General features: G+C 40.2%; 2 protein-coding genes and 1 pseudogene across 9 annotated transcripts in view; 2 read left to right on the top strand and 1 right to left on the bottom strand.

Annotated features, from left to right (window-relative positions):
* The window catches only part of TDRP (testis development related protein), a 66,685-nt gene extending 57,294 nt beyond the window's left edge, over nt 1-9,391 (top strand). The window contains exons 4-5 of the mRNA XM_088136759.1: nt 6,201-6,230; nt 8,893-9,391. Of these exons, the coding sequence (XP_087992885.1) occupies nt 6,201-6,230; nt 8,893-8,925 (63 nt within the window). The 3' untranslated portion in view covers nt 8,926-9,391. The remainder of the gene's footprint in view (nt 1-6,200; nt 6,231-8,892) is intronic.
* FBXO25 (F-box protein 25) overlaps nt 1-17,331 on the bottom strand; it is a 42,725-nt gene extending 25,394 nt beyond the window's left edge. For 3 of the 7 annotated variants that reach the window (XM_025173922.2, XM_025173923.2, XM_025173921.2), the window contains exons 1-9: nt 17,256-17,331; nt 16,037-16,179; nt 8,798-8,895; nt 6,352-6,401; nt 5,679-5,771; nt 4,542-4,635; nt 4,093-4,277; nt 3,406-3,588; nt 2,633-2,776 (exon numbers count right to left, since the gene is read on the bottom strand). In XM_025173922.2, the coding sequence (XP_025029690.1) occupies nt 2,633-2,776; nt 3,406-3,588; nt 4,093-4,277; nt 4,542-4,635; nt 5,679-5,771; nt 6,352-6,401; nt 8,798-8,895; nt 16,037-16,173 (984 nt within the window). In that variant the 5' untranslated portion in view covers nt 16,174-16,179; nt 17,256-17,331. Of the gene's footprint in view, nt 1-1,232; nt 1,260-2,632; nt 2,777-3,405; nt 3,589-4,092; nt 4,278-4,541; nt 4,636-5,678; nt 5,772-6,351; nt 6,402-8,797; nt 8,896-14,218; nt 14,368-16,036; nt 16,180-17,255 lie in introns of those variants that run through there. The other 4 variants (XM_007439414.4, XM_025173926.2, XM_025173925.2 and 1 more) reach the window with 4 other exon arrangements.
* A 101-nt stretch (nt 17,332-17,432) lies between these two features.
* The window catches only part of LOC103054263 (genetic suppressor element 1 pseudogene), a 37,486-nt pseudogene continuing 30,113 nt past the window's right edge, over nt 17,433-24,805 (top strand). Inside the window, exon 1 of the transcript XR_015795473.1 lies at nt 17,433-17,656. The product of XR_015795473.1 is annotated as a genetic suppressor element 1 pseudogene (transcript). The remainder of the gene's footprint in view (nt 17,657-24,805) is intronic.

The raw sequence follows: 24,805 nt of genomic DNA, 5'->3' as shown, positions 1-24,805 counted from the left end.
TGCAGGTGTACTTGGAATTCCAGTTCATTATTATTGAGTTTGTGTTACATTCTAATACCATCAAGTCATTCCCTCTCTTTTCATAATTTGTTTGGAAGATATCCCTTATTATTATTAGGGATCTGAACTCAGGAGAACATCAGAAGCATAAGAAGCCCCACATGTGCCTAACTAGGCATTTTAACAACAATTCTCATTCTGATGAACACTGCTTGTGGGAAGATTTACAGTAATAAGAGATCAGAAAGCTGTGATTTTAAAAAGCCAAAATCCAGAAAGAAAGGGGAAACAGTCTGTCTAGAAGGAAGGCAATACAAATGTTCCTGACCACTTGTCTGAAATACTAATGGGGGATAGGGAGGCCATCTGTCCCAAATACAGAGGACATGGCTTATAAAGGCTAACTTTACAGAGATACAGATACAGAGGACGTGACTTATACTATGAGTGTATCTAATTGGGCCTTATTTTGGGAGTCAGAATGACCTTCCCTCACCCAGATTATTCAGATTTACTCAATTTACTCAATTATTTAATTTACCACATGCTTCACTCCTCTTGGCATGAATAATCCATAGTTAGAATGTCAAACTAGGAGGGGGAGACAACTGTGTGTGCACATGCGCACACACACCATTCAGCCACTCAGTATGCTGGATTAGTCACTGTCTCAACTTAGTCTTCACAGCATTGCCATATAAAACTGAAGGGGTCATACGTGCCATCTAAAGTCCTTAGAGGACAGGCACTGTACGAATGCAATGCAAGACCTAATATGCGCCTCGCATGGCTTTCTGCTCTTGGTCTCCACTTGTAACACACTATCCAAGGCTGGGTTGAGGAATAATTGAGGTAGTTGAGGTCAAAAAGCCACTGGCCTTTGCTTAGTATGCTCCCAATTCTATCAAGTATTAGCTAAAACTCCAATAAGTAATCTGACTATCCCTTTAAGAGAAAAAGCACATGAAATAGATGTTAACCAAACACTGCTATTGCTTCTGGAAGTGGGCAGAATCTTGCAATTTAAAGCACCCTTTCCCCCATAAATGGATAACTTCTGGAAGTGGTAGTTCCCACACATCTGGATTCTCAAGTTAAGGGGCACAATTCTAGAATGCCAACAGTTATGAGAGCAGCACGTTCAGGTTTGTGACATTCTACTTATAAAGGGCACTTCTTTTCATTTCAGTTACAACAGCACGGACACAGAAGAAAGCCAAGTTGAAAAGTACCTTGAATAACAAAGCAAGGTGGTAGTCCTTTTGAAGTCATGGAGGAAGAGACAGGAAGGAGGGCAGTGAAACAAGAGAGAGGAAGATTTTATTGGACAGAACTAGCATTCCATTCACGGTTACAACAGTGTGCTGTGGGGCACTGCTATCAAATATCAAACAAAGATTGAAAGGCAAATTTCTCCCCCCTTGAAAAACAATTAAAGTAGCAAATCAGCAATATATTTCTTGGAAGCCGGTTAGCTGAAACCAATGGATCCGTTCTCCTTATCAATAAAGTAAAATGTTAGACATCAAACATTACAGAAGAAAGCTTTTAATATGACAATTAGTCATTGCTATTGACCAGCGTTAGCTATTACTATCTCATTCTTTATCCCTATTTTTAGCATTTCAGCCTTGGAGCGCTTTTCTGTAGGAGGCTTGTCTTGCTTCACTTCTGCTCATCAAGGCTGCACAGGCAAAGGCAGTCGCCGGGAAGGCAACGAGCACAAGTGTGTCCTTGTCATAAATCTGACTGAAAGCATCCTTAGGATTTATGCTGGATATCACAAGACGTGCAAACCAACGAAACCCCTGAGCGCCTATATCGCCCCTCTAGAATCAGACAGCCACTGGGGAAAAGCAGCAGAGAGAGCTACTATCCACGCATCCTTTTAGCAGCTTCTCAGAAGCATCCAACTACAGGAAGCAGGGTGCTACATGGGACTTCATATTATATTTTGACGAGCAGGCTTTAATAAACCTGCTCCAGAAGCGGGAGACGGTCACTCTTCCGCAAGCTTTGAAGCTGGAGAGGTGGGCAGGGATCATCCCAACAATGGCATAGGAATTCCTACATCTTCCCTATAAGCTTCAAACGGCTTGCAAACATTTCGAGCGGCACAAGGCCACAGGGGTTGGTGTTGGCTTTGCTAAAGAGACCTGGAACATTTTCAGGCTGTAAAACCCATTCCATTTGTTCTTGATGCCTCAGCTTTCAAACACAAATTATTTGTTCAGGGTCACATTTATTTAAGAGGCTAATATGAGAAAGGCATGGGTTAATACCTTTAATGGACCTGTTTGCAAAGCCAGCTTTTGCATACACATTGCTCAGTTTGAGAGTAAGCAGAAGTTCCAAATAAAATGGAAACATTTATTTGCTAGTATATCTAGCAACATCAAAGCTGGTGCAACTCTTTGGTATGTTTTTAATGGAAATGTATGTATTCCTAAAGTGATTTCTGCAGGCATATTATTATTTCTCGCAGCACAAAGCTGAACTTTTCAATTGCATATTTTAATTGGAAAGCTATTTATATGTTGGAACAATGATCATTCCAGGAGTCTGTGAACAGATATTAATTAATACACTGCTAATAATTTTTCTTTATTCCAAAGTTTTACATGTTTCTTACCTTCCAGAATAGAATGCTGCAGTGACGACAAAATTGCAAGGTGTCTCCATATTGTTCCTTAATGGGATAACATTTCTGAAGTGCAAAATACATCAGCTTCCAGTCAATATGACCTTTTTCTGACAGAATAAGATGCCTACAAAACTGAACATAAAAAATAACATTTGAGGGCAATCATGCTTTATCCAGCAGTCAGCTCAGAGAACAGTAATGGAAAAGAACTGTATGCATCAGAAGAAAAGTTTTAGAAAATAATTTGTAAAATAAGTTAGGTGATTACTGACTAAGCTTTTTTTGGCCTCTGCCCATAAATTGTTAAGTTATGGCATGCTAAGCAATGATCGATGAATATTTCTCAATTATTATAGACCTATTCAAGCTGAGCAAAACATGGGTCTAGACCAGTGTTTTTCAAACTTGGCAACTTTAAGATGTGTAGACTTCTGGGAGCTGAAGTCCACATATCTTAAAGCTGCCAAGTTTGAAAAACACTGGTCTAGATTTATAAACGTACCCTTTGCCGTCAAATGTATACTTAATTGGAAGTACATTCCACTGAAACCAATGGGATTTCTTTCTGAACCAATTACAGTGCACATAGGAGAGCAAAAGAGTATTACTAATGGTTGTCACACACTTCCTTCTGGAACTGCAAGCAAATGTTGGAAGTGGCTTCCTTTTTCTTTCTCCACTTTTTCTGACTTCTTTACATAGGAGCAAAGTTTCAGAACCTCGCTAGACAGAAGTAGATGTACAATAAAAGTTTCTCTTACTTGTTTTTCAGCAAAATGATATTGGCAGAGTTTTTTCCATAACTGCCTATCTTCACTGAGCATATATAATGTTGGAGACACTTGTCCCAAAGTAATGATGTCCCATCCATCTGAGAATCTATGTAAGATGTTGTTCAGCATATGTAAAGGAAGATCGCTAAGTGTAAGTCCATTGTTGATATGCTGAAAACCAAATTCACTATTGTTAGTTGTCTGTTAATTTAAACCTCAAGCATACAACAACAGGATTAAAAAATTAAACATTTATATTAAAAGCAAAGCTCTATAAATAAACATGATGTTCTAAAGTCAAATCTAAAAGTTCCAATAGTTCTAAAAATCAGGAGTAGGCTAACTATGTATTGCTATATATCACATTTCCAGGTGCTCAAATATTAATATTCAGTTCTTAGAAAGAATCATTTTTTTAAAAAAAAAATCCAACACCAAAAACAAAACATTGCCCGTTTCTTCATATTTTAGCTAATTGTCATTTCTGTTTCTTCCCAGATAGTCTAGTTTTTAGATTAAGGGTTTGTTTCATGCTTTCTTAAAATCTGTCCTAAACAGAAAAAGGAGGGGAGATAATCCTTAATGAGCTTCTCAGAGAAAAGGTGTCCCACTTTGCCTCAGAGCTTCTCCAAATGATTCTTCCGGATTTAACGAGGGCATAAAAGCTGGATGTACCTTGGTCATCTGAAGATTACTGAGTTGCTGCTGCCATACCAGGATAGTTTCCAATCGGCAAATCCAAATGTTGATGTTTCCTACCAGCACCGATTTCCCTACACTCCTGATTAACATGCAGAGGGTGGAACTTAGGTCCTGAAGAAGGTCTTTAATCAGGCGTGGGTTGTACTGGTCTTCCAAAACTTGGAATAGGAATTGAAATATATACATAGGCAGATGAGTAAACCTGATTTTAAGTACAACGTACAGATTTTTCGTTCTCTTAGTTGAAACAGAACCTGCCACATGGCATGCTTCAAATGAGCAGGTAATATGGTCAGACTAGCTAATCCTTAGCCAGTATTTATCAGAATGAACTCGTCTAATGCACAAATAACCCCACTGGTAGGCAATCTTTTGGGGTCAGTGGACACACCTGGAATTCTGAGAACATAAGGCAGCTTTACCTTTTTGAACAATTTTGTCCAAAATGTTGAAGTAGTTCTTTTGAGCTGCACCACTCAAAGATGTCAACTGGGATTTTGCTATTAACTGCAGAAGCTGAAAGAAAACAGCCACCCTTAAACAATATGTAAAGTCAAATGACACATATTAATAACAAGAAATTGCAGCAGTGACGATCAAGCAGAGTGCAAGAGAATGACTTCCAACGCTGTCAAAAGGAGCCAGTCTTTGAATCCAGGGCTTGCCTTTCTCTGCATGTGTGCAAATTCCCTTTTGAGTGTCACAGCGGGAGTGCAAGTCACTTGTGCATCCACCTGTCTACTCGCTCTTAACATCAGAAGTTGCTTTAAGAGTGACATACAATTCCCCTCCAATTTAGTCCTATCAACTTCAAACCAAAGGCACTTCCTGAGTGACAGTTTTTGCAGGATGCCATATAAAAAATAGTTTTTGAGTTCCTGCATAGCAGATGGAAAATGAACTCTTCCAAAGCCATTCTCAAAAATATTTTTGAACTCTAGAAAGTGTTTTTGCTATACTTCATCAAACATTTATAAGAGAAATGCAAATATTATTACTTTGCTTGAGCATTTGAAGCACATTCCAGCAACAGCATTTCCCACTGATTTCAACAGGAGGATTAAGAAAATCAACAAAAATCACCCAGAAAGGAAGCACACTCAGATGCTCAGTTTGTCTGAATATTTAATTTAAATATACTTAAGTTAATTTCAGCATAATCCTAAGCATGTTTAATCAAGTAAATATATCTGAATGAATCCAACTCTGTGGCTCATACAAAGCGCAGAACAGTAACTTTAGACAATGTGCAGGATTAATGCTGCTATGTAAGGGGTTCTCTGGGTATGAGAAGCTTCAGTGAGTAAAGAGGGTTCCTTGTAACTACTCTGGTAAAAATATATTGAATTGAGTTGCGATGTAAGTAGGTAGATAGATAGTGAAATCAATGCAAGGCCATTTGAATGCATTATACCAATCAACATTCAGACAACCACATTTTACACTAGTTAAAGCTTGTTCTGAATCACCTCAAAAGGTCAGCAGCATAAGGCATGTTCATTAAGTTAACTATAAGAATAAATTCAATCATGGAACTACACAGTACAGAAACATCTTACTTTAACCACGTAATTGAACCTCCTGATGTCCTGAATTGCACTTGAAAAATCCAAACGATTGAAAGCTTCTCCCAAAGTGCAATAGCCATGCCTCTTGAAACAAAGAACGGAAACACATGTTAGATATGCAAAAGGACCTGTCCTAAAGAGGGACCAGGCAGCAGGAATCAGAAGTGAACAAGTTACACAAAAAGCCTTTCACACAGCAGCTAATGCTCCACGGTTTCCAAGCTGCCTGGTCTCCCAACATCTTCACCACAGGAGTATAAAGGAGAACGGAGGGAAGCAAGAGGAAGTATCTATATAAACCCAACAAGGTTCATTCTACCTCTACGTGGCAGGTTTCCCATGCCTGAAATGCTTTTTCTTACGTCTCAAGAGGGAAGGCATGTATGTAACATTGTACTTTAGACTAATTAAGGTAGCAAATATAAGGTATGGGGAGAAAAAGTAAAAAATGATTGATAGTGATGCTCCTAATCCTCAAGTCTCACATTGGAACTTTTTTTTTTTTTTTAACAGATAATACGAATAAATCGATCACAAAGTTTGGTAAGCTGTCCACATCCTGCAAGACTTAACATACACCCCCTTTCTGCAGTTGCAAGAACAGATTAGTTAAATGAGGGACTACCAGGGTCCCTTGGAAACAGTCACTGTACAGAACACTTACTTCTCGGGTACTTTCTTTATGAACATAAATCCAGTTTTCACGATAGAAACCTGAAAACAGAATCAAGCACAAACTCAGTGAACACCTTGCAAGACTAGGATGGACAACATTCTCCCTTGCCCAGATTCCTTTTTTTATGGCACTCAAAACCCTTTTTGACAACACTGAATTTTATTTCCCACAACTTTATGGTGGGCAAACATGAACACTGTAGCAAGGCTTACATACGTTCCCCTTCCCTTCAAAACTGGAAAGAGTCAATTGTCATCATCGTTACAACTTTCAGAAATACGTTCTCTTTGGCAAAGGGCTTTAATAATACAATTCCTGGAAAAAGTCCACTTGTACAAAATAATACTTTAAAATATACGAAGGAGGGAAAGCTTTTACACTAATTTTTTAAAATCCCAACTACTTTTCCCCTGACCCAACTAGGCTATTATTAAAAAGTGGATGAAGATTTTTTGTTATCCATGGCTCCCTTCCCTGACTGACAGGTTGCGCTATTTGTAAGCCAAGTCCATTCAGAAGTATTAAATATATTCAGAAATTGGAGCACAGGCTGAATTTGGAGTCACTCCCACCAAAGAGTTGGCTAGCAGGATTGTAGCCATTTCAAACAGGCTTTCCATATGGGTCAGAATGTGGTACTACTGTAAATATCAGGTAAGATTTAATATTGATCAATCAAGGACTGGCACAGTAAGTTTTGTCTTAAGGCTATTCTGTGAATTACTCCAATGAATCCACACATCTGATCATGTGTTTGTTGTCCTGTCAACTAGACTATTCAAACATTATTAAATAAAGATGATCAGATATACGTGTAGGACAGCCCTTTAACAGACTGCCCTCATTCAAACCTAGAGGAATGGAGTGAATGGTCTCTTTGGGCAAGTACATCACACAGTATTTAGAGGTCTTCATCACCAACATCACACATTTCCAGTTACTTCATAGGCTACCTAAGTTGAGAGTTCAGGGAAAATAACAGCACAAAGAGGACAACATTTACAGATTCAGCTTAGGATGAAATTTCAATCTGTGGAGCAGAGAAGATAAAACTGGTTCAATTCACTTGTCATATCAAACTGGGAGGGGGAGGAGGTCCTTATGGTGAGCTCTTTTTCTTTCTGCTTCTGTTGAGCTTGAAGGGGGCTTCCCTCACTAGTTTTTCACTTAAAAAAAAAAAAAACTAGACTGTTAGCCTTTGGGAAAGAATGTGATTCACAAAATGACCAGCAAAAACGGCCTCTCACTAGTCACAACAGAAATATAATTAACATACCAGTTCTTGTAATGCCTCTCCCCTCTAGTTAATCATCATGTTACACTGGAATGACATTCTGTACAATTTAAAAGCGTTTGCAACCATCTTAAAAAAGAGAAAGGCCTGCCTTCTCTGTGCCAATTCAGACCCTTGTTTAGTGGAATCAGCCCAGCCAACAACACATCAGATTTATATTCTAACTAGAGCCAGCATATGATTTCCTGGAATAATCTGGAGGTGAATCTGACTGGGAAACACTTTCAGGTCACAGCTATACATCTTGAGTATGTAGCCACATCTACAACTAGCTTTGGATTCTACCTCAGAAACTTTCAAGCTAAGTACTAGGGCTGGGGATGCTTCAGCAAGTAGTACTTCAGCTTGAGCACAAGCAGAGCTCTTCTCGGTTATTCATGCCTAACTTTTTCCAGGCTTCTGTGCATTAACTTTACTGAGTTGAACTCCCAGAGCACAGCACCTTCTTTTCAGGCCCGGGTGGAAGCCTGAAAGAGTCAGCCTATTTTAATGAATAGCAGGGAAGGCTGTGCTGGTGCTTTGTCTGAGGTACTTCTCCTGAATCTTTTTCAAGGCATGTTCAGCCGTACTAGGAGCCTTCAAAAGTGAAAATCCTTAAAACATATTTAAGGGCAACTTAAATAACTTTAACGGGCAACTGTATAAGTCTACAGATAAATCCTTTCTTATTTTTTTTAACTAGAAACACTTTGGTGTAAATCCTAACCTTATCACATATAGTATCCAGCTTTTTACACACATACACACACACCTTACCTAGTTTGTGCTTCTCATGTACAGGTAGTCCCCAGTTTAAGAACGAGTTCCGTTCTCAAGGTCGGTCCTTAAGTTGAACTTGTATGTAAGCCAGTATTATATATATAAGTAGTATTGTAAGTAAGTATATTAAGTAGTATTGTGTAATGAACTTGAACCACTGTGTATTTAACTCAAATCACTGTGTATTTAACTCGAATTTTGCTACAATAGGCTCCGTTCTTAACTATGGGTCATCTGTAAACTGGACATTCTTAACCCAGGGACTAACTGTACACAAGTATTTTGTGTGCATACTTATAATGGTTCTGCTGAGACACAAAAGTTATTTTGTACTGTCAAATTGCAAATGGCATTAAAAACTGAAAAGCAATTCTTGCTTACACTGAGATTTTGCAGCGTTCCTAAAGTGATCCTTTTTCCTTTTTTTGCTTGCAAATTCACACTCGACACTGCATATGTCTTCATCACGGTTCAAGATGCTGAAAGCAAACCACAGAGACAATCCCTGAAACGTGTTTGACATAGGAAAGAGCCAAGCAGGCTGTGCTCAAGCAACTTGTAAACAAGCACAAGGGTGAAGAACTTGGATGAAGTCACTTGCAACACAGTGCTGCCCTGGAAGAAGAAAAGAGCTAACTGTCTTTCATTTACAAAGACATTCCTGGTCTCCAGGTATGGATGTGCTGAGTTCACTTCACACACAGAATGGCTCTGGTTCTATTCTGCCACCTCTACGTAAAGATGCCCCATGGCAGTCTTCAGAAAGGCAAGTCTTGCTAACGCTGGAGGATATGGATCAGGGCCCTGAGTCTGATTTATTTATTAACCACCTTGAGATATGGCTTCCTGTGAAACCTCTCAAAGAAATTTACCATCCAACTGAAAAACAATGTGAAAACAGCAATAGTTAAAACATAAATATGGAACAGTTGCTGAAATGATATGTATGAGAAAGTATAACTCACAGAAAATAATTAGGAGGTTGGCCCAATTGGCATTCTGGACTGTGTCTGTTGGCAACTATTTCATAAAACCTTTCCTAACTTGGTAATGAACATGATTAAGTTTTCACTAGAGAGTTAGGCTGGTTTATTTATTTATACTTTGTGCCTTATTGGCTCTAATAAAACAATCTTGATTCAGAAAAAATGTCTCCTTGCTGTTGTAGATTTCTGCTGCACCGACTTCTGTTCTACTTAAAGACCAGGATAGATCTTCGCTTATCTGGGGCTGGTTGTATACAAAGGCAGCAGCAACAGGGAAGGTGCTCTGTTGTGTGGCTGAGTGGCCAGATCTGGGATGTTTGGGCCTTCTGGGAGTAGGTTGGGAAGAATAAGTTATCTGTCTAATGTGCTTCCTTAACATTTATTTAGGATGCCCACGCGGGATCAACGATTCTGTTGTCCATCTAAGTATCCTAAATCGTATAATGTTATTATACATGCTGCATATGATTGCTGTGTTCTACAATTAGTCACCTGTTCGCTGGACAAGAATGTTTCCCAATTGACAAATTATCTAAATATCTTGCCTTTAAACAGTAGTTTGTAACTGGTTTAATGCTGCAATAGCAGTTTGTTGTTGAGGCTTACTTTGTAATTTTTGATAGATAATGCTCGTCACAACTGTTGCAGTTGAGCTTGAGCTGAAATGTGGGATTGAATACGTTGAAGGGGAAAGTCAATGGTTATCAATTGGAGCCATTGTTTCAACACTATTTGGACTGATCTAGCACAGTCTTCCCTTACCTGGACACCCTCCAGATGTATAGATTTCAATGTTCAGAATTCCTCAGTTAGCTTGGCCTCTGCTAAGAATTATAGCCCATGCAACTGGGGGTGCCCAAGTAGGGTATGACCGATCTAGCATGAGAACTGTGATGACATACAAAACAGCAGGCGAGTTGCACAATTATTGTTTTCAGTCCTGGTGTTATTCCAAGATCCATTGTAAAGCAATATAAGAGTGAATCTTTGATTAGTCCAAGGATCTTTGGCAATATTTGGTTAATGACTTTCTTCGGTCATCCTCCACACCACTTAAATGGCACTGTTACCCCAGAACTTTCAAGAAATGTATAGAATTGGACTTCATATTATGCATATTTTCTTCAGAAGAGAACCTTTGACATAGCTTCCTGAGTTAAATCATTTAAAATTTATGTATGTGAAGGGTGGAAAGTCGTTATGGAAAAGAAGGTTACAATACATACTACAGGTACAAAATAATTCCTACAGCTTTTGAAACCAATCAGGTCTCAGTGATCTCCTCTTCAAATAAATATGAAAAAGCAAGCATGCAGCGTGTCCAGGCTTGCAAGCGACAAGTATGAATCAGCTGGGAAAGTCTTCACATAATTTCTAGCAATAATAACAATATATGAATTATTATTGGTATAAGTGAAGTAATTATAAATTCACATAATTCTTTCCAAGCAAAGTAAGTAAACAAGTCAACTACAGCTCAGGCAGAGAGAAAAAAACAGTTCCAGTAAAAATTATACACAAGGGTTATACAATATTTGATTTCTGTTTTAGCTCCAGTATTTTGTGCTTTTCAAGATATTTTTAAACTTCCTTTAAATATGAGTTTAATGTAAAAAGTACCAAGTGATTTATGACTATTCTATAATTACAGTTTCAGTTCTCATAAAGAAAATTTTTTAAAAGTAGTTTTGTAAAAAGACACAGCAAACTTTATTTTTCCAGAATCCAACCCAAGATTGTCTGCTTTGCTGAATTCACAGAACTGCTGAAGCTATACAACATGAACAATACAACACTATGAAAAAAAAATGTGTTACCTTGCTATTTTTATTCTCTGATGGGAAAATTGGGTATAGGAATTTTCTCTATTCACTGAGCTCAGTAAGTCAAATGAAAAGTATTTATCACTGTCAATTCAGATTTAAGAAACTCCTACTGTACTATATAACTTGGACATGGTAAATATCAAAGACAAGGAAAAAAGAATGGAGGGTACAGGAAAAAATTTTCCACCCACTTCTCTAGGGATAAAACAGTAACTATTAAAACAGGACAGCGCACCATGAATTCTACATTGCAACCCAAGTTTTTGAAGAGAAAAAAAAAATCTCTTTGGAAATCTTTAAAAAAAAATCCAAACACAGCCAGTCATATGTGGCAAAACAATTATCTGCTCTACATTAAATCTGAACTAGAATCAAAAACAAATTCTTCCAATAACATATTTTAAAGGAAAAGATCTCAACAGGGAAAATAGATTTAGCCCAAGTGCTATGAAGCACAAGGCCAGAGACCTGGGATTTATTCCAAAGAAAGAGTCTAAACCTGATATTGCTAACTTGGACTCAGCTGAAACTTCAAGTTCACTTCCATTTACACAAAGATTCTGCCAAAATACCACCGAAAATACAGAAGTTAATAGCTAGAAGGATGAGTAATTCAGTTATGAAAGACCAAAGTATTTGATTTAAATGAAACAGCTAAAATATCAGGAATACTCCATTCAATCCCAATCTATGCACTGCTGTACATCCACACAGAAATAAATTTGTGGAAGGAGCAGGCAGGCCATGGCTCTCCAAAAATTGTTTGAACAAATGCCTGTTATCCCTTGTCAGCAGTCATGCTAGCTGGGCACTATGGGAACTGAAATTCAGCACATTGGCTCTTGAGGATATGTCGTCATCTGCACCCCTTCCAGAACAGTCAATTTCCATTACAGCTGACCATTAGCTGAAGCCATGAAACACTGAGTTCTGGTGCTATATTTTCTTATTTTCCTTCTCCCCTTCTCATCTACAAAACTGTTGGCCTCTTGAAAATGACCCTGCCTTCTCTCAGCAAGAGGAGGAAGGAGGACTGAGAGGACGGAAGGAGGGATTCTGGGACAGATGGTGAGTTAGGGTCAGAAGAGCTGTGCTCACTTGACATCCTGCTGTCTTGTTTTGCCCACCTTCCTTGAACCAACAGCAATATGCTCAGTTTAGACAACACATAAAGTGTAAGCCGACCACATCATGGTTTCAAGCATGTTGTGTGAATCCACAAAGTGAGAAATGCAGAATGTGAGGAGAAAGGAAAGGAACTGTCAAGGGGTTAGCACTTTGAGGGCACTCCTGAGGCTTTCAGGCTAGGTTCCTGGCCCTCAGCGTCACATTAGTGTTGATCTCTAGGTGAGCCAATGGAGGATAAAGTGTGCTCCTGCACACTTTTACTATGGCGTAAATCTGGATCAACTTGCAACAAGTGAAAGCATTATATAATTTTGGCTGGTCCCCCAAAAACTAAATGGCATCAGGCCTAGTTAAATTTGAATGAGGACCCCACAAAAGTACAGAACTTACATTACTGCTTGCTTTGTTTCTGCCTAACGCCATTCTTGCCCTAGAGTTTTGAACTCCCTATCCAGCTTCAGGTGGCCTCTTGGAGGCTGTAGCTTGTTTTATTTGTTATAAAACCGAAATAAAAGATTTTGGTTTAAAAAGAGTATTACACATAACTGAAAGGGAGAAATAGCAAAAACCCAACCAAGGATATAAATGCACTAATGGATTCATACTAACTTTGTCACGGTGTTTTATTTTAGTCAACGGTTACTAAAAAGACAACGATTATCATGTGAGGGGCTGCAAAAGTTTTGATCTAACAAGAGATCATCATGCTGAAAAAGCTGGAGAACTACTACCTTAGAAAATTGTAATTTACTATACAGTATTACATAATAAATTACAGCATATGCTAAAATGTTAGACACAATGTACTTAGCTTCTAGTTAAAATACAGATATTAATCAAAGAAGCATAAACATTTGTTATCAGCAAGTTGATTTCAGGGTGAAACTTTACTGTTCCTTGACACTTATAAAAAAGTAGGCATATTTAGGCTGCAATCATATTCTTATATGTTCTGAGTAACTTTGTTTAAAACATAGCTATTAGAACTGCAACCCTATTCCTTATAATTATTGATTCCCAGGTAAAAGCAAATTTGCAGACATGTTGCACTAGGAACAGAGTTAATAGACAAGCAAACAATGTAGAAAGTGGTGGGTGACCTCATAAAATGAAATAGCCTTACACAGCACAGAGCAAACAGTTTAGGAAGATTCAAAACATTTGTTGCAATTAGCTGGAATTCATCAGCTGCAAGTGGCCAGTGTTGTGACTATTACTCATGGGCAAATTATGTGATCCAGCTGTGAAGAACAAAGACAAATTTTAGATATAATAGGCATGGAATCTCTCACAAAATGTAGGATCTGGAGAGTTAAGAGGCTCCCTACCTTGTACACATCTGGAGAGCATCAGGCTAAACAGAATGCTTTAAATCTTCTTCAGATCATATTTAAAGGAGCATTTTTAGCATGACGTATTCAGAAATGAACATTATTTTGTCCATACATAAAAGCTTGCTACTGAAAAATCCAAGCAGGAACATTTTAACTAACCAAAGTTTCCCATGTTGTTTAAACTATGGTTATTCAGTTTGCTTCAAAACAAGCCAGATATTAAACCATTATCAAGGGAACCCAGGTTTCTTAGTTTGACTGCTCAAAGAAACAAAGGGACTGTATGTGCACATTGGTAAAATATTAAGCTAAACTATAAACTTCCAGGCTTTTAAACTATGCCAATCTCCAGATTCTTTATTTAGGGCTACCATATCCAGGCTGCAAATATCTAGATGATCACTAGATGGCAGCAAAGAGAGTTCTTTATATTGCTTCGCAGTCACTGAGCAGTTGTTTGTATTTTTGCAGCCTAGATACAGCTATGGTTTTTAAGTTTGTCTGTCTTTCACCTAAAAGCAAACTCACCTTTTCATTCTTGTTACTGATCAGTGATTTTCAATCAATTATGGTCAATTTGGAGATATGGTACAATTCAGCCTTCCCCAACCGGCATCCTTCTGATATACTGCAACTACAGCCAGTGGCTATGTGGGCTTGGAATTCTGGGAAACCCAGCACTTCTCAATCCAGAGAGTACTCATTGGGAAAAGCTGGCAAATTAAGCAAGGCAGAAGAACAGCCGCACCTAAAAAATACCATTTTGTTATTGCCATTAGAAAGGTCAGTGACTGCACCCAAGGACTTCTGTTCCTGTATGAATAAATATATAAAACCAGAGACTCTTTTTTCTGTAAGAGTACTCTCATGGCCTCTTTGCTACTATTGGAAGATTAGATCTTGTGTTTTCAAGCCACTATTTTTTGAATATCTTTGTGGTGAAGACAATACTGCTTCTCCCCAAGTCTGCAATTTCATTTTTTTTTTCAGCTCAAACCTAGTTTTAGCAACATGGGTCTAACAGCCCACCTTGTATTTTAAATACTGAAGTCCCCATGGCAACACTGTTTCAGATAATTTGGTTGTTACATTACCGATGAATACCACGATATTTTAAATAACTACAAGTAGCTTTCAGCTCTTCTTATCTTACACAAAATGGATGTCTCCTCACCATGAAGGGTACACAGCTTGTACCATCACGCTTTAATAACTGATTTAAAGTGTTTAGAAACAACAGGAGGGTACTGGTTTTTAACATTTACAAGATCATAGTTGGTCAACTGTGTAAGATTTTAAGTTCTGTATTTCAAAGCAGTGATAAGATCTTTTGCAGTTAATTGTAGCTGGCTGCAAAATATTCTACTGAAACCTACAAATGTTTTATTCCAAGAGGAGTGTGTTTTCTTAAGTCTAAAATCCAGAAACCAGCAGCCTGGGTTTACCAACATCATTCAAAACCCACCATCTCCTTTATTTACATCCATCTTTCTGGGCTTAACTTAAACAGGCATCAACGTTTGTCACCATGCCCCTCTCTTCCTCTCCTGTGGCCTTGACAAAAGCCTGCAAAGCATATTTCTTAGCCATCCTGGTAGCAGTTCATGATCCCATCACACCAAAAACTACACAACATACACAGGCCTGCCATTTAGGGAGGCTGCAGTGACTAGAGAATGGCAGATAGCAGCAGCAGCGTTTGGTGGGTTAGCTCAGGTGCTATGTCCCAGGGACATATCACTGCATCAGATATCTGAGTCAAGGACTCTTCAATGTGTCCCCAGGAAAGAGCAGCCAGATCCTACTCAGCAGAATGCGGCTTCTGCTTGGCAACAGCACTGTCTGCACGCTATTGGCCAGCAGATTGCCTCAAGACAGACTCCAGGCAGGGCCAAAGTGGTCCATTTCTCTAACCTGCTGTACAGAGAGGCAGCACAACATGGCTCCAGGAGCGGGGCATCCCCCAGGTGGCTTGCCTGCAATCTGGCATGTCTTGTAAAAAAACAAACAAGAAAGTCCTTTCCTCTAACAAAATGGTATTTATTCCCATGTTAGATGTGGGCTTCATAACTGGAGTAACTTGTTCCCCCATTGAAAGCACACACACATACTAAATCCAGAAGAGTAAAATTACGCAGCTACATCCCTGAGTGACATGAGTAAACATCCACATCTGGACTGAACAGTGGGCTCAAGCGAGCTTCCTGGGTGGGCTGAATAAGACGGATGAATGGTACGGCAATAATATATACACACGCAGCAGCTTCATACCGCACAATTAAACTAGGATCTAGGTTATGAATAGCCCCATCTTCATTTGTCTACATCTTCTCCCAGAAAACTTACATAGCACGATTGACGTCATTAAGCTGATTGCCTTCATCCTCAAGTTCTGAGCTGCAAGGCTCACTTCGCTTCCAACCATCTTCTGTTTTAATCCATCTCCATCCTGGAGATCGCCAGTCCTGGCCCAGAAAAGGCATGGTTTCCTTAAGGAAACAAGCAATCAAGCTAATTAACCATTCTGCTATTTGGCATGGGTGAGCTTTAGAACTTTTTACAAAGAAAGAGGTATAGTAAGGGACAGCCAGGCACCGATGGGGAGAATGTCAGTGGTGATCAGCTGATGTTGTCAGGACCTCTTTCCTTTCGCTGCTGAACTTTCAACCACAAGTCAACGGGAAGCAACAGGAGAAGACCAAAAGCATGCTGTGAATGCTGTGGGTTGCCTCACATTTTCCAGCACATGCTCTTGCAAATGCAAGATAAGGATTAATTAACTGAAACTGAATTAAGGAGGAAGTTATTACTGTATTGTGACCAGGTGGTTTAAAATATGGGGAAACCGGTATTCTGTGTTATGGATTCAAACTCTCATTGCAGTCCACCTCACTCGCCACCTTGGAGGAGATAAAGGAGACCAAGACACGTCACCACTTTCTAGGGACAGGAGAGCAAAGGGTAACCCTCCGAAGAGTGACTGGAGGAGCAGCAACAGGGAAGTGATCCAAGAAAGCGCCCTTGAAAGGAGGAGGAGGAGGGGAGAAAAAGTAAGAAAGGACAGAAAAGAAAGTAAAGAATCTTTCAGCCGTGTTTCGTTTGGGTTCCTACCACGTTACTGATCTGCTTCTGAGCGGGCACCACAGGACTCGACTATGACAAGAGGCCACTTTACCATTACAATGTGTGCTTTATTTGTCTGTTTGACTATAACAGCGGGAACGTTCCGAAGGACACTATTAATTCGGGCAAAGGGCTGTGCTACGAATCAGAGTCTTCTGGGCGACTCTCGCCTTGCAGAAACCCGCGTGAACTTCTCTTTGCTGGTGCAGGCAGTACCGCGGAGCAGTGGGAAAGAGAAGGAAACGCAGCCGCCAGCCTGAGGATTCCTCCCCCACTTCCCATACGCTCGCCTCCAACGTAATGGAGAACAAAAAGGCTCCCTTGCAGCCCGAGCTGGGGGCAGTCCTGCAACGCCGCCATCCCAAACGCCTCTTGCGCCGACGGCGCCCTCTGCCCCCAAGCCCCTTCGCCCACAGCAGCGAGACCCTCCCGCGATGCTCACCCAAGCCAAGACCGCGCAGCCCAAGCGACTCCCAGCGTTATGGTATTGTTATAGAGGGAAGCGAGACGGAACTTCCATATCCCCACCCCCTTGCTTTTCGCTGATTGGTCCGTCTGCGCCGCGCTTGTTGCCATCTGGGATTGCGCCCGGCCATTGGCTAACCGGCCATGGTGCCTTTCCAGGGTGTCTGCCTCACGTGACGAGCAGCAATGGAGCACGTGCCAATGTTTTGGTGAGAAGGAGGGAGGAGAAAAGGGGCGGGGTCAGCCTCTCCAGTGGGCGGGGCTGCACTTTGGCTCTCGCCTAGCAGTGGGGAAGCGGAGATCTGTTGAATCTTTCTCGTGAAGCGCTTCAACTGCGTGGGTTTGGAAGCAGTCCTGTAGTACCGCGTTTGCCGGAAAGTAAGCACCGTAGGCAATTTAGCACACGTAGGCTTTCTTTTAGCTAAAGATCGGGCTGCGAGGTTGAAATCTTAACTGTACTTTGGGGAACTCAACCGCGTTGGGCAGCACGTAGGTCTGAGCCAGACAAAAATGTTTGCAGGTTTCAGGCGAATTGCGAGTTCTGGCCATTCGGAGGTGGCTTTGCAAACCGGGGCGAACTTCCAGATTGCAATATGTTTTTAAGATTGTAGAGCAGCAGGAATGAAGTATTTGGAGGGTTAGGGCTGGTAAGCGCCAGATAGATGTATCCTGTCTTTTTCTTGGCAAGATGCTTCGAAAAGCTGCATTCCCAGATTAACGTTACATAAACGTGATTGATATCCAGGCCGTTCAGCCGTTAGGGCGCTCAAAGGCGGCTGAAAAGAAGGCAAACAGATCTTATAAAAACAGTTAAAATTATTGCCGACCTTGACACCAACTCGAAAGGCTTGCTTGAAGAGAAGGATCTACATTTTCTTGGGAAAATAAAAAGTATTGCCGCTGACCGCATTTCCCAAAGCCGTGCGTGCCCTTAGCGTGGGGTTCATGCGGGAAAAGATCTCTTCCTGCAAGCCTGACACCGAGGATCTGGCCTGCTGATAGTGGAGGTGAGCAGATAGCCCCTGAGGTACTGAGGCCCAGAGCAATTTACAGCTTTGAAGATAAAAATCAGCACTTTAATTGCACCCAGAAAACAACTGAGGAGAGACGATGAGGACACTTGTCTCTGGAGTGGACCCGTCTAAAGTATAGCTCATTATTTGAAATGATCAGATGGATCAGTGTGTTTCTTTACATGGCGCTAAACGTAATTAAAACATGGCTTAAGAGAGATTTCAGTTTGGAGGGTTTGCCACAAGTTGCCATTTCCTGGACCAGTCACTTCAGTGGTAAAGGACAGCAGAGAAAAAAGCATTACATTGACACAGGCCGGAAGGAAGGAGGGAGAAAACAAGTTAATATTCTGCTCCTGGCCCTCTGGAGTAGAAAGCGCGGCTCTGTGAAGAGAAGCTGACATAAAGTCTCTATGGGGCAATGTCAAATGCAACATCTTTCTGAAAATTGGAATGTGTACCTACTATTTATGTGCAGTTGTTTACAGAGTCAAACTAAGAAAATAGCAAGTATGGCTGCTGCAGAAATTTGGACACCTAGTCAGCACTTTGTAACTCTTCTTTAGGTAGATATACCAGCTCCCTCGTTTCCTGTAGACAGCAAAGTGTCTTTCTAAGCTTTTAGCATTTTTTCTCTCTCCCTTGCAGAACATTTCTGGCTCAGAAATATATTTCACACTGTAAAGGAAGGCCATTCCAAAGCCTTTCTCTTTCTTTCCTGCATGGCTGTTTTGGAGGAGGTGTGTTTCAGATCATTGTCTGGCTGAAATATGCAACCTCTCTTTGGCTTCCATTTCTTTATTTGTTTGTATATCGTAAAAGTTGGCTGTTGCATTGCTCCCCAGTCCTACACAAGGATTGCATTTGTAATGAATTTCCAACTTCCACTGAATGCTTTATTACAAACTAGACAATCTATAACCTATTGGGTCGTTCTTTGAGAGAAAGGTAGCATGGTCTGGTGTAACCAGAATGAAGATTAAATTTTCCTGAATTGTATTGCTGTTGCTTTGGTTTGAAAATTAAAGAAGAAAACATCAGTTTATTAAAGAAGAAAGATGCATAGCAAAAAAAAAATATGAATCATCACATTCTCCATGGTTTGTGGCCTTGCGCTATATGTATAGTGAGAACAAAGCATGACTGTATTGGGAACTGGATCTGCTGAAGAGGGACATTTTCACCTTCTGATAAATTGAGCGTAATTCTTGGAATCATGACAATGTCATTTTTGAACGCACCAATGTTTATTTTTGGTATGAATAAATTGTCGTGGAACTCTTCTACAATCATCCACGCTCCACTGTAAAGCCTTGGAAGATCCAAAATCCTCATTAAAATGACGGGAGATCCTCTCTTCAGTTCCAGTTTATATGGCGGCATTCCAGAGAGTTCTACTGAATCAAGGAATTCTGTTGGAAAATGAATGGTGTTAGCTGCTTCACTCACGGCATTGAAGGAATAGTATTCTTTCATGATTCCAGGGAAGCGTCTAATGCATGTGAAATTGATTTTTCTCATTATTTCATTGAGGGGAACCAAGATCAAGAGTTTTTTGAGAACAGTTCTGCAGGATTATTGAATGTTGGGTAGATGAAATCGATACATTCTTCCATAGTTCTGGCTGACAGAACCATATCTGCAGTTAATTCAATGTCATCATTTTCATTTTTCTGAATCTTATCTTCCCTAACATCCAATAAGAACTCAGAATATCTTCCTTCTCCCTCACTTAATTACTAGTTTCTCTTCAACTGAAACTTTACAAAGCTTCTCCATAAGTAGGATTTTTTTATGCATGAATTCTCCACTTCAGCATAATTTCCTCTTTTTACAACTGTTAGAAGCTGATGGAAATCACCAGAGCAAATGGTTAAAATTCCCCCAAAGCCTCATTCTTGTCACATATATCATGAAGAGTCCAGTCCACGGCTTCGAAGCTCTCTCTCCTAATCATGAGACTCTCATCCTAGACAATAAGCTTCTCATTTCTAAGCAAATTTGCAATATTAGAGTTTTTATTGATGTTACAAAGGGCATTTTCATTTACTTTGAGGGGTATCTTGAATCTTGAATGCACTGTCCTACCACCAGGCATCAGTGTTGCTGCAATAACCGGATGATGCTACAGCAATAGTAACATCTCCATCTCCCCTAACTTTAGAGAGAATCAAGTTGGTGACAGATGTCTTGCCCCTTCCACCTGGTACATCAGTGAAAATCATTGAAGAAAGATTGCTTTCCAAGCAGTTACACACATCGTCATATACTGCTCTTTTCTCATTATTCAATAGAGCTCCTTGTGTAGTACAAATTCCTGCTGCTTTTGTGGTATTGCAGTTCATGCAGTAATTCTGGATTGCCAACATTTTGATTAATTGTATTGTTTCCTGGTGTTGGGAAGTTATATTCTTCAAGTGTTTTGGCCAAGTTCTCAAGTTTGTCTTGGAAATACAGAAGAGCTTCTTCATGATGTCTCTCATTTATCATGATATTAGGATCATTGATAGTTCTTCTCTCAATTTGGAGGAAATCTAAAGACATTACATTCTTGAACCGGTTCCATAATTGTTGTGGATTGTTGATTTCAGCTGACAAACAAATCTCTCATTGCTTTGGGGATTCTTATTCTCTTGGCATCTTCTATAGTTTGTTGCCAATGATCATCAGCTTGCAACAATCCTCTCTCTCTCTGCAGACGTCTTTGAATTATGGAAAGATATGTCCATCATGTGTCTTCAATTATTTGAAAGATACTGGCCCCTTTTTTTGATGAAGAAGGAGCCTCAAGTAGTAGAGTCACTAATTCATGGAGAAACAATACACTCTTGACCCAGAACATTGGCTTCAAAAATCCCAGAGTACTCCTCCACTCTTTTCCCAATCTTCCTTCTTTCCCATCTCTTATTAGTCCGAGTGTAGAATCGTGGAATATCCTCGTAGTACTGGGTTCTTGCAAAAGGATTGTGAATGCACAGATCCATGAATTCCATTAAAGTGGTTCTTGCCATATCATTCAGTTGTGCAGCAGGATTATATCGAAAGAATACTTGAGGCTGTTGAGGAAGGTGCACTTGAAGACAAACAGTTGGTTCCCCCTCATGAATTGGAAATCCAAGTATCAATGCAACAGCTTCAGAGGGCCTGATATATCTGCCTGTCAAGTATTGTGCAATTTCGTTTTCTCTGCTCACTGCAAAAATTGCCTGATCCCTCCTGTTCATGGTATACTTGATGATAGATTTGATGGATTTGACAGGTGAGCATATTTCTACATTGAGATGACAATTGAACAGCTTCAATAGTTGGGCATTATAGGGGACCACCCATTCAGAAGTTATAGTTCAACTTTGTCGTCCCACTTGATATCCTTCAAATCTTCCCATTTCGAAAGAGTGTCTCCTGGACACAGGATATGAATCATCACCACACCTTGCTTAATGAATTACTTTGGGTAGCTCTTCCTGCATGTACAGTTTTGCCAACACGCTGAGGTGCAATATGGACCATGGATCATGTGCTTCAATACTAATTTATGCAGCTCTGGATCTTCATTTGGGTCTAGTATTTTGGCTTGGATGAATCTATCATAATCTTAAGGTCTTAGCTTGGATGCTTTATCAAGCCACAGCAGACAGTGCAAATGAGGCAGACCCCACTTTTGGTATTCCACACTTAGCACATATGCCTACCAAAGAGACCATCTGTTCCAGTGAGGTGCTTCATGAACCACTTTCTTTTCAAGTTGAATACTCTTGTGATTAAATCCTGCTGATCATTTGGCTGCTGATTCAAAAAATGCTGTTGGATTTCAGGCCAGTTTGGATTGAAAATGAAACATTGCCATACTTCCATATATACATCATGGCATTGTTCCATCATATATCTCGGTCCATCAACAAATGTTGAAGAGAGGATACGCCTTCTAAAATCATCATCATTCAGGGCCTCTGTATGTTGTTGGTCTCAAGGTTGCTTGATTCATTTGGATGTAACTCAGCCTCTCGCCTTTAATTTTAGCAGCCATGCCAACCAAGTATTGTTGGAATAGACGTCCTCCTCTGAGAAGGTTATTAAAGTCATTCTCATGGTTCATTATTCAGTATGCATAGTAACAGTGTGCTGTTAGTATCTTGTTGTTTGTAATTTGGAACTCATGATGCCAGCCATCGTCTCCAAGTGGAAAGAAAAGTATGTATTGAATGCTGTCATGTGAGCGATGGGACTCTGAAATTATTTGCAAACCACCTCCTCATTCTTTCAACACAATGTGCTATGATCTTGCTTCAGGTTTGGTGTTGTTTGGTATGACAGTGACTTCATTGGCAATTTGTGATTAAATCTTGTCTAAGGTTCAAATGCCAGTCTCTAGTCAGGATCAAAGACAATGGATGCTTGTGGCATGTCTTGAATTTGTTCTTTGGCAAGTTGAAGGGATGCAATGTATGGGTTTTGTTGTTGTAGTAGGTTCTCCAATAATTCAACCATCTCACGTTGAACTCCATCATTCTGGAGTATACCCATTCTTAATTCTATGCTGTCTTGAGGATCCATGAAGTAAATTTGAAAGAATTGGTCTTGCTGGTTGGAGTCTGGCATTAAATGTTTGATGTAATGATGGATTTGCCTTTGAATAATGACAGAAGGATTCCTTCCATTCCATGTTGGAGGACTTCTTTGGCACCAAAGGATGCCATTTGGAAGAGGCAGTTGTATTGTCTGATGTTGTTCCTGAACTCATTTGTAACAGGTTCATCATTGCTGTATAAATTGAGGAGTTCATTAGGTAGAGGTTGCAAATTGCCTATCTTGATCTTTCCCTTCATACAGCAGAAATTGGCAGTTTCTCCAGCTCTTTAAATCTTTCCTTTCCCCCAGGTCTCCAGCTGTTGTAGATGGTCTTCAGTCCATGTGCATGTGAAAGCCCTTCTCACTCCTCTATAGACTTGTGAATGAGGTTTTCTCTACCCCCACCCCCCCGCCCCCCCAAGCACTCACAGCCCTCTGTTTCTGGAGCTGGTTTGTAGAGCACTGCACCTGGGCTGCTGCAGGCTGTGGGCTTGGTTTGGTTCAGAGTTTGGAGACTCTGGCTGGGCTCTTTTCTTCCCCCGTCTTTCAGCTCTGTCTCTCAAGGGTCTTGCAGCTCCAAGAATTGAAGTTTTCTCTTGCTGTCTGAAGGCGACTGCTGAGGTGCTTGCCTTTGGATTGGAGGGTTCTCTTTCCTGCATCTCTGCTGTCTTCCTGGCTTGACTCCTTTCTTGACACACTCACACACCTGCTTGTTTTCAGTCCCTTTTTTATAAGACAGACTCTCCAATTAAGGAGAGGGTGGGGCTGTTCTAACCCTCCTTCCCAGGTAGCACCAAACTTCTGGATCCCAGCAGGGAAAAAATGCCTGCTCGCTCTGGGTGATGAGTTCACTCTTCCACACACTGAGCATGTGGGGACATGGACATAGTGCCTGTCTGTGCAGGTGTCTAGGGACACCGATGCCTGTCTGCAGCTCTCCAGATGGCCTCCACAAAACTGAAATGCTGCAGAGCTGTTCTTTCTAACAGTAAGATCCCGTCTCTTGGTGCACTGAAATACAAAAAGAAACAGACGAGGACTCTATCTCATTATAGGCTTTTCTGATAAGTTAACATGATTTTGTTACTCCTTTACATTCTCAAGCAGGCAGTAGCATGCCATTCAGCCACTTTAATATTGCAGTTTAAACTGTTGTGGTGCATCCAGCTATCACAGAACAGAGAAACAGCCCGACATGTTGCACATCAAAGTGCATGCAAGGGTAGAACATTTTGGTTGACTGTGCTGGCATGTGATTCTGACTAACCTTTGACAGTGTCAAGCGTGCTATATAAACAGTTGTTCTAGTAACAGTTTTTTCACGTTCAAGAATGGATGAAACGCATAGCAAACAGGTTTTTTTTTTCTTTTAAGAAATTCTAATGGGTTATAATGCATATTGGGGAAATGAGTTCCATGGATTGCATGCAAAAGCGCTTCTTTTTTTTCTTCTTAAACCACTTGCCCACCCAATTTTATAGACAAATCTATATTTTGGATTTTGAAAACTTAATACTTTCCCTATGCACACCAACCTCTGATTTAATAATTTTCTACTTTGTTCCCACCTCATCAAGCTGCTTTCTCTAAGGCTAAACAACACAGTTCACTTTTTTATTTTGCTATCCTAGGGAAAATACTAGCAAGCAGAAATATGAATATATGCAAACATAGCGGTATGCTTTCAAGTGGTATCCTAGGGAAAATAATAACAGAGATATGAATATATGCAAACATTGAAATCTTGTGTAATCCAATTCCTCTTTTTTATTTTTTCTATCAACAGTTTCCCTGGTGAGCCTGCTCTCTTGGGATACATTTCCTGACCTGTCAGTATTTTGATTTGTGTCTTATTTCAGTAATAGAACTGGGGGTTTGTTGTTATTTCTGCTGCTGTTCAAAAAACATTCCCAAAGCCATATTTGGGGCCAGCATCCATTTCAGG

This window comes from Python bivittatus, unplaced genomic scaffold (assembly GCF_059951505.1).
Source record: "Python bivittatus isolate LINGU-HERP-01145 unplaced genomic scaffold, Pbiv_v1 ctg000020_np1212, whole genome shotgun sequence".
In the NCBI taxonomy this organism is placed as follows: domain Eukaryota; kingdom Metazoa; phylum Chordata; class Lepidosauria; order Squamata; family Pythonidae; genus Python; species Python bivittatus.
This window is presented reverse-complemented; position numbering and strand designations above follow the sequence as displayed.